Here is a 14,473-nt window from a genome sequence, read left to right on the forward strand (position 1 = left end):
TACTTTGAAGCAATTCCTCTTTAATCCACACAAAAACAAAGGCATATGGTCACCCTCTAAGCACTATTTGTGAGCTTCCCAGGATAGCGGGCAAATAATAAAGGTCAAGTTTTGGTTTAGTAGTACAGTATATCATTATATTCTTCCTACTGCAAAATGTAAATAGTATGCAACAGATATAATTTTATTCAACATCAAATTATAGATGTAACAGATATACAATTATTCAACATCTTCCCACTCCAGGATTTCCATCCCATTTGAAAACAGTTTCTGCACAATTTTCCACTGAAGTCAAAATAAGTCCATTTTAGCCTGACAACTTATGAAGCAGAAGGGAAATATACAAAAGCCAGAATGGGAAGCAAAAGCTACTGAAGGTAGCTCCAAATCAACAGCTAAGCTTCACACGTAAGTTAATTTGATTTTGAGCAATGTAGGACTTCTTTCAAGGAGCACTGGCTCTCTCAAGAATAAAAGAAATTACTTCTGCCATGAAGATGTCAAGTCATGCCTTGAGGATTTTACCTTGAGATTTAGAAAACATATTCTCTGATTTTCTTGGGACTAGGAAAATGCAGTTCATGAATACAGCACAAGTAAAAAATGTAAAAGTCAGAAATTGCTATGGAGCCAAATAATCATTGTCTTTATACATATTCTTTATAGACTACCTTAAGAACTAGGCACAATACAGTGTTTATATTTAAAAAAACTTATTTAATCTGGATATTACGTCTGTAAAGCAAGACACATATAAATATGTGCTCCTTGCAAAGCGTCATTTAAGGATACTGATCAAAAGTGTAAAAATACAGAGGCCAAGAGCACAAGAGTACATCAAAGTCCAGTGCTGCTCTCTCTGTCAGGAGGGATTCAAGATCTGCCAGACTCTTGCCCACAAATCCAGCAACAACTTAGCAGAATATACTCATTCTTTGCTTACTGTCCGAGTCAGTGCCGCTTGAAGTTCACTTGGAGCAAAAACACCAACTTCAGTGACAATGCCCCCCGTTATCAGGTTGTGGGGGGTGACATCAAAAGCTGGATTCCAGACACCAATGCCTGGGAATAAAGAGAGAATAATCAATTGTCCTGACAATATCTAGTGCAGCTTCTCTCAAGTTGGGGCCCATCAGATACACTCAAGGGACAACAATCCCTATTATCCAAAGCTGGTATGGCTAATAATCACTGGTTCAGCTAACTCAATTTCCTACTTTTCTGCTCCCAAATGCAATATAAATAATAATTATGTGCTGCTGAGTCAATTGTAACTTACAAAGATCCTTTTCAGGCTTTTCCAGGTAGAGAATACTCAGAATCGGTTTACCATTCCCTTCTTCTGGGGCGGGGGGGGGGCATCCTGGGACTTTGCAGCTTGCCCAAGGCCACACAGGCTAGCTGTACTCTCAGGAAGCCCAGTGGGGAATCGAACTCCCAACCTCTGACTGTGCAGCCAGATACCTAACTCACTGAGCTATCCAGCTAGTCAAATGTAATGTAGGCCTCTCCAAAGAAGAGGCATATAAAAGTGTGCACTGAGAGAATGTCCAAGCAACTGCTTGCAGAGGAATGAACGCAAAGCATTCAAGGAATATAAGATGCCAAGGTAAACAGCGTGATGAAAATTCTTATGCTTTCAGGTTCCTTGAGCAAAAGACTAGGAGCACTCTGAGGCATACAGTAAAGGCCTATGCTTTCTTCCTAATTCATGAACAATATTTCAGTCAATCATATTATTCCAGCAGGTATAGCTAACATTCATCCAAGTTTTTCAAAGGCGGAAATGCACTTTGAGAAACTTTCAATTTTATTTATTTACTTTTATCCAGAGAGGAGAGATTAGGGACTCCGTGCAGCCTTTGGTGAGTACCGGGAAGAATAATTGGCTCCCAGACCGTGATTTGTTTATATTTGCCCTGAAGTGACCTCCTGACTTAGAAAAAGTATTTATTTATTTTTTATTTATTTATTTAGATTTAGACCTCACCCATTTAGTGAACATGCCACTACTCTGGCAAATGGTTTTCATCCCTCGGGATGGGGCCTGGTGACTCTGAATTTGCAGGGCTGTGAATCTGCGCTAGGGTATCTGCTCTGGAATCTGCTCTAGGCAGCACAGGATCTGTTCAAGGTCTTGAAAGTGTCCCCCAAATAGTTGAACACTATAAATAGCTCTTGCAAAGTTCAGAGTAAAAGCAAGAGTGGATTTGCTGTCCCATAAACTGAAAACTGCCAGCTTGTGATGCATTTGAGGATGCTCCAGCCACTCTTCCTTGACTTATGAATGTTCACTCCAACAAAGTAAACTGGCTGGACTATGTAGCCTGACGTATGCAGCTGTTAAATCATTGCCCTGCAAATGGAACTTGAAATGTCAGTGACTTCACACACACATACATACTGTACCTGGCGCTGCAACTCGTACACCACTAATGTCTGTCAGTTCCTGGCTTGGCCGCTCCTCAATGATGATTTGACCACCATGTTCCAAACTAAGGTCACATGAAGTGCTAGGTGCTGCCACATAGAAAGGAATCCCATGGTGCTTTGCTGCAATAGCCAGCTGGTAAGTACCCACTTTGTTGGCAGTGTCTCCATTGGCCACGACCCTGTCTGCTCCCACGAAGATGGCTGGATTAAAAATAAATACATAAAAATCCTAAAGCCAGGACCCTACTTCAAGGTCATATGTCTGCCACATTCAGGCTTCCATAAAGCCAAATAAGCAGCAAATAGAGCCAAACCTGGGCCCCTGCTGTGATGTTAAGCATGTGCACCATAGATCTAGGAGATCCTTGAAGGATGGCACAATACAGCTGCCGGGTTCCAGCCAATTGGGAAGAGTGTGGCTATGGAATTGTAAAGAATATGCCCACCTAGTTTTCTGCACTTGGGTTCCTTTAACATTCCTCCAAACCAAGAACGTGGAAGTTGCTTCCACATCTCAAGACGGATAAAGGAATAGTGGTGTTCATCACCTGTGGTAAATTTAGAATACCAGCAAGCTTTTGTGTAGCATGAGATACAGAAGATGTAAGAAACACAAGCAAGGTGTGTTTGTCAGAATTAGAACACTGTCAGAATTAGAAGACGGGTATGTGTTCAAACTTGCTTCTCTGTACAAATGATCAGAGTCCATGCTAATTTGGAGTAGGCAGAGGAGACAAGGCTGAAAAGAGGTAGACCAGGAGACCAAATTTTCATCCCCAGCACCACCAATGGCCAAAGGTTGTGGGGAGGGGGAGGAAAATCCAGCTGCAAACTATTTTTGCTCTTGACTTTTAAGGTTTGGGTGGGTTTTGTGGGACTGGGGAGGAGCTGCTACTCCCCCTCATGCAAAAACCACAAGGTAATGAGGATCAAAACACTATTTTTTGGCTGAAAAACCATTCAGCACAAGGGAGTCAATGGGGAACTCCATGGGGATCTCAAAAAACAGTCTTGGGGAAACAGCATAGTCCAGATACTGCCTTTTTCCAATCCCTGCTCTAAAATTTTCTTTTGCTAGTTGCAAAGGTCCCTTTTGGTAATCTAGGCTTGAAATTCTGGCATCAGAGTAGATTGGAAGTAGATGGTGAACTATTGAGTTAGGTGAGAGCAGGCAAACCATCTGACCTTTCTGAGCCTATAAGAGGTCAGTGCTGATGAATGGAACAGCATCTTCGCCAGCTATGCACCCACTTCCTCCCAGGCCAGCTTTTGACTCATAAGTACATACCAATCTGACACATGAGCTTCATAGGGCTTCTGGAGGCAAAGAAATATAACAGCTTCCATATGTTGAAAAAGAGTGACCCAAGAGTGGATGACAGCTATAGTGAAACACAATGGTTACATCACACTGGCTGGGGTTCCTTTTCCGAATGCTAGTAGTGCTAACTCTCTTTCAACACTCAAGATGCCCCAAGCTATGTAAGTGCCACCAACAGCTTGCAACTCAGGTGGCCAAACTACCTCCCCAATACTGGCTATTGCTAAAAGTTTGTTTACAATGTGTCTCACTAAATCCAACCACAATACTAAATTAGTGGCTTAAGAAAGAAAAATGTTAGACCGATAAGGAGATGAGTTAGTGACCAAGCAGGAGAAAGAAGAATACAAAACAAATCTTCACCTGATATCTTTTTCTCCTTCATAGCCACTGAGGCCATGCTGTCGGCAATGAGCGTGGCAGGAATCTGCTCATACACTAGCTCATAAGCAGTCAGCCGAGCTCCCTGATTATACGGCCGTGTCTCGGTGCAGTAGACGTGCTCCAGGCGACCCATAGCATGCAAGGAACGAATAATACCTAATACAAAACAACATTGTAAGTCCTGACAAGACAGCACTGCACCGGATTAAAGCAGGGCATGAGGGAGTTTCTGCTATATATGGGGGAACTGGAGAATCTGTGGCTGAGTTGACAATGGATTACAACTCCCACCAGCTGTGACTAGACAGTTCATTAGCCTACCAGCCCCAAGTGGAATTATGGGAACTATACTCCAACAACAGCAACATGATTACATATTCTTCAGTTTGCCGTAACAGACAGCAATCTTTTAGTATAGCTAGAATTCCTAGCCCTTTGTCCTTAATATTACATTCATCTCCTACAAATAGATATGACTGCAAAAGTTTCTTTAACTGATTTCTTAACTTAGAGTTACATCTGTGTTTGGTCTCCTGTTTTACTGGCACAACGAATGCTATGTTGCTTTCTGTTTTTCTGCTCTAAGCCTGCCATAGGCTTTGTATGCCTCACTGAAGGCAATTGACAGATCTACGGCATTAACGGCCTGTTTGTGGATAAAGGAAAGATGACTAACAGAAACATGTATATCTTCTCCTTTCTTTAATATCCTGACTCTGCAATCTCAATCTTGCAAGCAATCTGCATTTAAAAACAAAGATTATTACACCTGGACAGGTTGTTTAGACTTTTTTCTTCTTTCCCATCCTCAATATCTTACACTATCTAAGTCTGAAGAAAGCTTCTGGAAAATGTGAAAGCCTGCTTTGTTTGTAAAGTGTGTTTGTTTGTTTATATAAAGAAACAAACCTTGCAAACAAAGCAGGCTTTCACATTTTCCAGAAGCTTTCTTAAATATATATATATCTCCCCGCCCATCTAGAACGTGTCTACGCTGGGCGGTTTACATATTACATAAAAATTAAATCCAGATTGATCACAGAGTCCAAGATGGGAAAGGGAAGAAAAGAAGGAAGAGAGAGAAAAGGTGAGATAAGCTAGGTAATGGCTGTAGGGGAGGCCTGCCTATATGGCCATGTGTTCAAGTTAGTCTCAAAGGTCCTCAGCAAGGGAGCCAGGCGGATCTTTACAGGTAAGGTATTCCAGAGGCGAGGGGCCACTGCTGAGAAGGCCCAATTTCTGGTTTTTCCCCCCACTGGGCCTCTCTTGGTGTTAGGCCCCTCAGCAGCCTGGCCTGACTGGAGTGGGTGATACAGGTAGAACTGGACGGAAGAAGGCGGTCTGCCAGGTATCAAGGGCCTAATAATTAAGGGCTTTGTATGTAATGGTTAGCACCTTGAAATCAATGCGGAAGCAAATAGGTAGCCAATGTAAGGCAGCCAAGGTGGGGGAAATATGGTGAAATCTTTTCACCCCTGTTAATAGCCTGGCCACCATGTTCTGGACCATCTGGAGCTTCTGCATCAGTCTCAAAGGAAGCCGCACATAGAGAGTGTTACAGTAGTCTATTCTTGAGACTACGAGCGCATGGACCAGTGTGGTGAGTACACCCGCGTCTAGATAGGGATGCAGCTGGGTGATCCACCGAACATGTAAATGGGCATACCGAACCACAGAAGCTCTGGGTCAAGATGGACCCCCAGATTGCGAACCAAATTATTTGTAGTGAGAGTCACCCCCCCCAAAAAAAGAGAGGGAGTTCCCCAAACCACTGACATCGGGGCCACCCACCCGCAAGACCTCCGTCTTCTCCGGGTTCCAGCTTAGTCCATTTGACTGCATCCATTGCAAAACAGCCTCTGGGCAGCACCCAAGAACGGCATCCAATGCATATGGAAAAAAGGCAATGTACAGCTGGGTCTCATCAGCATATTGGTGACATGAAGCTCCACATCCCCGGATGACCCCCCCCCCAACAGCCTCATATAGATATTAAACAGCATTGGGGAGATGATGAACCCTGCAGGACCCCACAACTGATGGACCATGGGGCTGATACATTTTCCCCAAGCTGAACTCTCTGGTGACGGCCCTCCAAGAAGGACCAGAGCCAAGTGAGAGCAAGGCCACAATTCCCAACTTGGAGAGCCTCCCCAGGAGGATACCGTGGTCAACGGTATCAGAGGTGGCTGAGATATCAAGGAGGACAAGCAAGGACATTTTGCCCCTGTTGGCCTCCCTAAGTAGGTCATGCAGCAGGGTGACCAATGCCATTTCCATGCCGTGGCACAGTCTGAAGCCTGACTGAAATGGATCCAGGGCTTGTTTCATCCAAGAGAGCCTGAAGCTGGTCGGCCACCACCCACTCAACTGCCTTGATAAGAAAAGAAACATTGGCGATGGGCATATAATTGCCAATGTTGTTTGCCACCAAGTTCTGTTTCTTTCTAATGGGCCTTATGAGCATTTCCTTAACCTCAAAAAGAGACCCATTTATTATTTCAGTGGCCCATTCTGGGCTATCACCAGACTGGCAGCTTTGATTAGCCATGCTGGGCAAGGGAGGAGGAGGAGGAGGAGGCTCAGCAGCGATCAAGGACCTTGTCTATCTCTGTGGACATCACAAGTTGAAACTGAGTAATTCTCAATCGACAAGGTGCTGCGCTGGATGTCTCTGCTCGATCCACTGTTTTCAAATAGGGTGCAAGATTCCGGCTGATGGCCTCCACTTTTGATTTTTAAAATGCTGCAAACTGGTCACAAGAAAAGCTAGATGGCCAATTGTTGTGGCCAATTCCAGATAGTTCGCGTACTATACGGAAAAGTTCTGCCTGCTGATTGGATGCTTTGCTTATCCGGACAGCGAAGTAGGCTTTTCTAGCAGCCTCTACCTTAGCAAGGTAGAGGTTAGACGTGACCTTGGCAGCTTTTAAGTTATTTTCCATCAGGTTCTGCCTCCAAATGGATTTTTTGTGATTAAGTAAAGATATGACTTAAGTAGGTCATCCAGCTTTTAAGTTATTTTCCTTCGGCTTATTCCTCCAGATGGATTTTTTGTGATTAAATAAAGAACAAACCTATCCATTTTGAAGGAAATCAACCCTGAGTGCTCACTGGAAGGACAGATCCTGAAGCTGAGGCTCCAATACTTTAGCCATCTCATGAGAAGACTCCCTGCAAAAGACCCTGATTTGGGGAAAGCGTGAAGGCAAGAGGAGAAGGGGACGTCAGAGGACGAGATGGCTGGACTGTGTCACCGAAGCAACCAACATGAATTTGACCAAACTCCGGGAGGCAGTGGAAGACAGGAGGGCCTGGCGTGCTCCGGTTCATGGGGTCATGAAGAGTCGGACATGACTTAACGACTAAACAACAACAAAGATATCACTTAACCCAGATTTCTATTTCTACTCAATGAATCACACACCTTCTTGTATCAATTAGTCTCAATGGAAAAATAGTGAAGAACCTTCCGACAGTTGGAATGGGCAGCCAGGAGTCCCCAGAAGGATTTTGTACTTCAGGATAGTGCTTCCTGGATGCACAGAGATGTCACTTACCAAGTGCAGTGCCATAGCCAGCAGTGGCCAGAGACCCTGTGTTGCAGTGAGTCAGGACTATCACTTTGTCCTGCCCGACTTGCTGCAGGAGGTGGTGAGCTCCGTGGTCCCCAATGTTTCTGTTGTCTTTCAGGTCTTTATCCAACATGGCTTCTGCCCAGTTGATCACACTGTGATGAGAGGTAACACCAACTATAATATGTGGAAGGACAGTAAGTGGGAATGCAGTGAAAAGGTGTTGGGGCCTCACCTTTCACACAAGCTCTTGGCAGTAGCCCCTTCGCGCTTGGCTTCTTGCTGGACAAAACAGCCAAGTTCCTGAGCTGCCTGGGCCATATTGACTGCAGTTGGCCGAGCACTTACTAGGTAGTTCAGTGAGTCTAACACAAATCTTTCCAAGTCGCCCACACTCTCTTCTGCACTTCTTTTATCATGTAGCTCAACTGCCAAACTCAGGCAGCCCACAATGGCAATGGCTGGAGCACCCCGCACCTGAAAGACAGGCCTCTCCTTTAGGGTTATGCATAGCAAAGTTTGGAAGCGACAAATTGCAATGAACATAATTACTTTTAATAAGTTAGCTTTTTTTCATTTGATAACAGTAGCGTAATAGTTTACATTTAAAAAAAATAACACAAAAAGTAGGGGAAAGGCACTTTGTTGGTCTAATATGTACCATTTTCAAAGTACTTTTAAAAGTTACTTTTCAAAGGTTCTTCAATACTTGTATCTATAAATTTAATAGTTTATTTTAAAAGGTATTTTGACAGGAATTTTTCAAGTTTTATGACCTTATTTCACCAATCCTATTTTTTTTAAAAATAAAAGGAACAGACAATTAACAAAAACAAACAAAAAGACAAAAGCAGTATTGTGGCATCCTTAAAACTAACAGATGTATTTCAGTATGCGATTATTTGAATCACAATTCACTTCAGATACAAGTGGATTGTAATCCCTGAAACTTCACATTGATTTGTTAGTCTTAAAGTCATCACAACACTTTTTTTTCATTGTTGTTCTGTTTTTGCAAAATGCACTAACATCTCTCTCTTTGAAAACAGTAATAATCAGTGTATTAAGTCATAAAACAACCTACTGAGATTTACTTTTGAAATACTGTTGTAATTAATGGGAATGCACCCTATTTCAAAATGTATGTCTTCAAATTCTGGTGTGAAGAAGATCTAACTTCCACTTCTGACTTTTTTCTTTTAAAAAAAATGCCAAAAGAAATGTATAGAGAAATACTTGTGAAAGCAAAGAGTGAGGGAGGCTCATCACCAAATTCTTCAGAATAATTGATAACTTCACTTTGCCTCCCTGAAACATGCTCAGCCCACAGAGGAATGTGTGTGTGAGGGAAAGAGATTCGAGTAATGGCAGGGGAGTGAACTGTGTTAATCTTACTTAGGCTTCTGAGAAAATCATTCAGCTTTTGGTTGTGGTTGTCCTTCCTTATATTGTGAAAACAACCAATAATTTCTGGATGGATATCTCAATAAATACATCAAATTGAAAACTGATTTTTATTTTACTCTTTCCCCTAGCCTGAGGGCTGATTTCAATCATGTGCTGGTCATGCTAACCAGCTCTTAAAGTTGTTGTTGTGACATGTTGGAAAGCCACCTCCAACTTACGGCAACCCTATGAACGAGCCATTCCTGCTTAGTTCTTGTAAACTCAAGCCTGCAGCTTCCTTTAAGGAGTCAGTCCACCTTGTATTCAGCCTTCCTCTTTTTTGTTTGGAGGCAACTTGACAGCAGATAGCAACAACAACATTCTGCTTTAACTGGAAAGGATCAATCTGAATTGTTCTTTAACATCTCAAACCAGTTGAAAAGAGAAATCAGCCATATTTTGCATCACGTTCTAGTACGCTGTAACTTCACATTCACCTGGACAACATCCCAGCTCCAATTTATAAGCCTACCTGTAAAAGCCATTAGGCCGATCTGCATGAGGGACGGGGCCTTCACAGCACTGGCCCCCACCTATGGAACCATTTCAAGCAATGATCCTCCAAGCCCTACCAGTACAGACATTCAAGCAGGCCCTCAAGACTCATCCATCTAGTCTGCTCCATACAACCAAGCCAGGACTCTACTAGGGGTGTCATAATACAGGGCTAGCTAGTTGCAACCATTAATTTTGATTTGATCATTGTGTTACATATATCACTGTTTATATCTTTTTATTTTGTTGCACACCACCTCTTAAAAGTGGCTTATAGATATTTCAAATAAGACATGGACACTCATTTCTGACTTGAGTTTGTCTCTCAGAGCTATTTAAAATCTGCTTATTGATTGAAAAATCTATCCAACCCCTGCCTCTTTCAATCCTTTCCAGCAGAATATGGCCAGTGGCCAATACCTCTCCACCCAACAAACAGCCATTAAAAGACTGGAAGCAGGGCAATTGGGAGGGGGTGTGTGTATGGGAAGTTTTCCATCCTTGTGCTCTCCACCTTAGAGGTGGTCTCTCATACTGACGTTGGACACAACTAAGTAGGCCGGTCAGGACTGATGGGAGTGACAGCCCCAAAACATCTGGAGGGCGACATTTTGCCCACCCTTGTGGCTCTCCATTACAGCTGTATTTACAAAGGACCTGAACTTTCTACAAGGAATATATTGCACTCAATCTTCCAATCAATTCACAACATCACAGCGTGAGAAGCGGGTGAGGCACTCCCAGCACAGAATACGCCACAAAAATTGTGTAGTTTTATTCCCTGGGGATCAACAGAGCCTCTACCAGTTGAAACGCTGGCTGCCCCTTAAGGGGCTCGCTCTCAGGAGTGAAAAGCGCGTCAGCCTTGGGTTTCCCGGGGACCCCTAAAACCTAAGCTGACCATCGGAGCTTTTGGGCTTCCCCCCGTCCCGCATGGCGGCACCTTCATGGCCCGGATGGCCTCCCAGCCCTGGCGAACGTTCCCGATTTCCTCGTAAAGGCTCTGCTGCGGCAGCAGAAGCTGGTTGAGGATCTGCAGGGAACCCCGGCGGTACCGGATGGCTTCCAAACTCATGGCTGACTTCGGGTCCGACGACAGGAGGCGGAACCGCATCCAGCAGCTGCAGAGGAAAGGCGGCCCGTGGGGTTGACTCCGGCGTCTGTCCGCTGGGTCCTAGATAGCACCGATCAAGGCGGCACGCCTCCTCTCTCGGTCGGGGTATCGAAGCAGTAGATTGCCTGCACGAGGTGGCTTTTTCCGGGTTTTCTTTCCCATTAATTTCAATTCAAGCCTTAACCGGCTCTTTCGGGAAAATAAGGGCATCTAAAGTCCAGCAATAAACTCAGGGTCCCCTTATGCCCGAGGAGGTAGATTTCCAGATAAGACGCGTAGTTTAAGATCGCTTTCTTTTCGTTTTACACTGAAGAAAACTCTCTCGCCTGGTCCCGATCCGCATCAGGGTCAGCAGGGGCGGGGGGCGGAAGGTGTAAGTCTTCCCCCGAAGCAGATTTTTCTGTTAAGGTCACCCGCTAAATCTGAGCGCAAGAAGTGTTAAAAGTGAGAGTAGACTATTCGCCTACCCTTTCCTGATGAGACTGGGCAAGGTGACGCCTAAGGGCGTCTTACAATTGGAATGAGGACATTTAAAGACCTGGCACTGAATGGGGATGGGACGCATGTATCTTCTCAATAGCCTTTCAAGGAAGGAAACCACCAGACCAACTTTATCCTGTGTTTGTAGCACTCTTCATGAGAGCCCGCATATTCTTCCCCCATATAGATCAGGTCAAATGCCTCCAGTGCCGGCAGTGAAAAGTCGTCATGAAGATATACACGCGCACACACAAAATTTAATATCAGACAGCAGTTCTTACTGCGAGGAAAACAATACTGCAATTTTGCTTCTATTGAATGTGGGTGGAATGCCTTTGAACACCATGAGCCTGTGGCTGATACAGCTCCACAGCCCAATTCCTCCCTGAGACAGATCATCCGGATCCATTTCAACCTGGCTTCAGGGTTGTCCTGGGGTGGAGACAGCTTTGGTTGCCTTGGTGGGTGGCAACAGGCCAGGTGGTGTTTCTCCCTTCTGTTCCTGCAGGTCCTCTCTACAGCTTCCAGTATCACCAACCATGCCATTCTTTGAGGCTGTCTCTCTTGGATGTAACTTAAGGCACTTTTTATGGTGTATCTGAGGGGAGATCTATTTATTTATTTATTATTTATTTATTTATTACATTTCTATCCCGCCCATCTTGTCATTTCGACTACTCTGGGCGGCATACATCAAACACAACAAAGACAATTAAAATAATATCAACGTTCAAAAATAAAATAAATAATCGTTCAAGATGGCAAGCAAAAATAAATCAAATAATAGCCGGAGGGAAGGCCTGCCTGAACAGCCATGTTTTTAATTGTCTTTTAAAGACACCCAGCGAAGGGGCCATACGGATCTCTGAAGGTAAGTTGTTCCACAACCGAGGAGCCACTGCCAAGAAGGCACGGTTTCTTGTTTTTTCCTTCCGGGCCTCTCTCGGCGTTAGGCCCCTCAGTTGCACCTCCAGACTAGATCGAGTGAAATGGGTAGACTTTGGTGGGAGAAGGCGTTCCGTCAAATAACAAGGTCCTAAACCATTTAGGGCTTTATAAGTACTGTAATCATTAATACTTTGAAATCGACGCAGAAGCGTACGGGCAGCCAATTCAATGCAGCCAGAGTGGGAGATATATGATGATGTTTCCTCACCCCACTAATAAGTCTCACCCCATCTAAGAAGGTGGTGCTGAGAAAGATTGTGGGGATGAGTGCTTTTGTCTAAAACATCACATCCAGCTTAGTACATCACCAGAGTACCACCCACAATCATGCCTCACATCCTTTTGGAGAATGAAACAACTGGCCTCATGCAGAAAAGGCATTCAAATCATTTATTTTAAAAAAGTAGAAGCCTCAGTGACATAGAAAAAAATACTTCATATCAAGAGCAAAATGGGCTGGACTGATTTGAATTGGCTATTGCATCATGTGATTAGCTTTTTTAAAAAGTGAATTCATCCATTTTACACCCGTAGCAAGTCCCTCAGGTATAGCCTCAGTCCACCACTTGTGCAAAATAAGGGGTCTCTCTTGCTCCTCTCTGTTTCCATGCAACTGGAACAAAAAGGGGGCTGAGGTAAACAGTGCCTTGAAGCTTGGTATAGGACCCTGTGTGCACCAGATTGATTCAATGCGCCATAAGGAAGCATTATTTTGTTCTGCTGAAGTGAACAGGTGTCTATTCATGCACCTACATATATAGGTGGATTTAGGGACAATGTGTTTGTTTATTAACATTTTATCCAGATGGCCACTGGCTTTTTCTGATACATCTCCAGTTCATTGGCTATAATCCTATTGTGTAATTTCATGTGTGTGGTAATTGTGCTGTTGCTGAGGTGAAAAGTGCTATTCCCAAAGCACTTCTGTTGGTATAATGCACAGCCAGTAATGCTGGGGATGTCAATTGTGGAATTAGAAAGCATAATTCAGTGTAGTTGGGTATAACACCTGACATATTTACCAGGACACTGGTCATTTTCTAAATACCAAACAGGTCTGGAAACAATATCCATGGTATAAAGCTGGGCAGACTCTATGGGATTGGTATACAGCTTCCAACTGTAGTATGGTGGCAACTGTCTTCTGACTCTTTAAAATCTGCTCTTCCAAGCCATTTCTAATGTGTGTGTTGTTTCTTTGCATATTCTATTATTATCCAACTTACTACTACAGTAAATCACAGTAAGTTGGATAATAATAGAATATACAAAGACTCCTAATATTATAAAGCAATTTTAAGCATTTTCATTTTCATTGTTAATTTTCATTAACAATTCAAGTGTTAAAATCTAATTACTTCAACTTGATTACTGGTAAAATAAGCTGCTATTTTAATTTTTAATAACCAATTTAATAACCAATTTAATAACCAATAATATTGATGTAGCAGCTCACTTGCTTTGGCTGGGATTGTGATAGAAGAGTGTTACTGTCCCTGAGAAATTCAACAAAATAGTTCTAGAATAGTGCTTCCTGGTTTGAGGGGATTTCATTTTGTCTGTTCAAAAGAAAACTGTTTATTCTGTAACGGTCTTATAGACTTCACAGATGTCTGCCATGGGAATTATTGTAGACTGGAGTCATAATGTCAAGCAAGTATGTTTTACTATTGTTTTTATATTAGCCACTGTAACGATTGAATGGGGGATATTGAACAGAGTCTGTGTGCATATGTTGGAACAGGATGGTGAGATCTCTGACCAAACAAAGGGTACCTATGTGCATATTAACTGCATGAGTGTAGTAGACTGCAGAAAAGACAGTGGGGTAGTAGTCTGCAGCCACAGTCCTGCTTGACTTCTTCCATATGTTCAGCATGTCTTCTGTGAACTATGAAACAGAATTCAAACACTCCAGAAGATGGGTGACAGTTTAGGGCAGACCCGTGATACCTGCGGCCCTAAGGATGTTGTTAGATTCTAATCCCTACCAAGTCCAAACACCCTGGCCAGGTTCACTAAGTGCAGATGGTGGCAGCTCCTGTCCATGCCATCTCTAAGGCTAGGACAGAATGAGAATCAGAATTTGGAATTTACTTTTGAAAAGCAATTTGCTGTGTTACTTTTTACAAAGCCCATAAAATAATTTGCTACTGTTAAGGATGTAATAGCCAAAATCCTCTTGTGTAGCTATGCAGATGGCATGGAATTTGGAAGCAAAATGGCCCCATGTTAAGAAATCATCACAGATATTATCAGTTGCATTGACACAAC

At 43.3% G+C, this 14,473-nt stretch overlaps 1 protein-coding gene across 2 annotated transcripts; it reads right to left on the bottom strand.

Moving 5' to 3' along the window:
• On the bottom strand, positions 1 to 10,813 carry MRI1 (methylthioribose-1-phosphate isomerase 1). 2 transcript variants are annotated; one of them, XM_020793155.3, is made up of 6 exons: positions 10,601 to 10,809; positions 7,952 to 8,193; positions 7,702 to 7,871; positions 4,121 to 4,297; positions 2,413 to 2,637; positions 1 to 1,065 (listed from the first exon to the last, which is right to left on the bottom strand). In XM_020793155.3, exons 1-6 carry the CDS (start codon positions 10,769 to 10,771, stop codon positions 932 to 934), a joined length of 1,119 nt encoding a protein of 372 aa, XP_020648814.3. In that variant the 5' UTR covers positions 10,772 to 10,809; the 3' UTR covers positions 1 to 931. The 2 variants fall into 2 exon arrangements, with proteins under 2 accessions (XP_020648814.3, XP_072852053.2); XM_072995952.2 differs by lacking the exon at positions 4,121 to 4,297 and having other exon boundaries at positions 10,601 to 10,813.
• Positions 10,814 to 14,473: the final 3,660 nt, after the last annotated feature.

The sequence above is a fragment of the Pogona vitticeps genome, chromosome 3 (genome assembly GCF_051106095.1).
Source record: "Pogona vitticeps strain Pit_001003342236 chromosome 3, PviZW2.1, whole genome shotgun sequence".
NCBI lineage: Eukaryota > Metazoa > Chordata > Lepidosauria > Squamata > Agamidae > Pogona > Pogona vitticeps.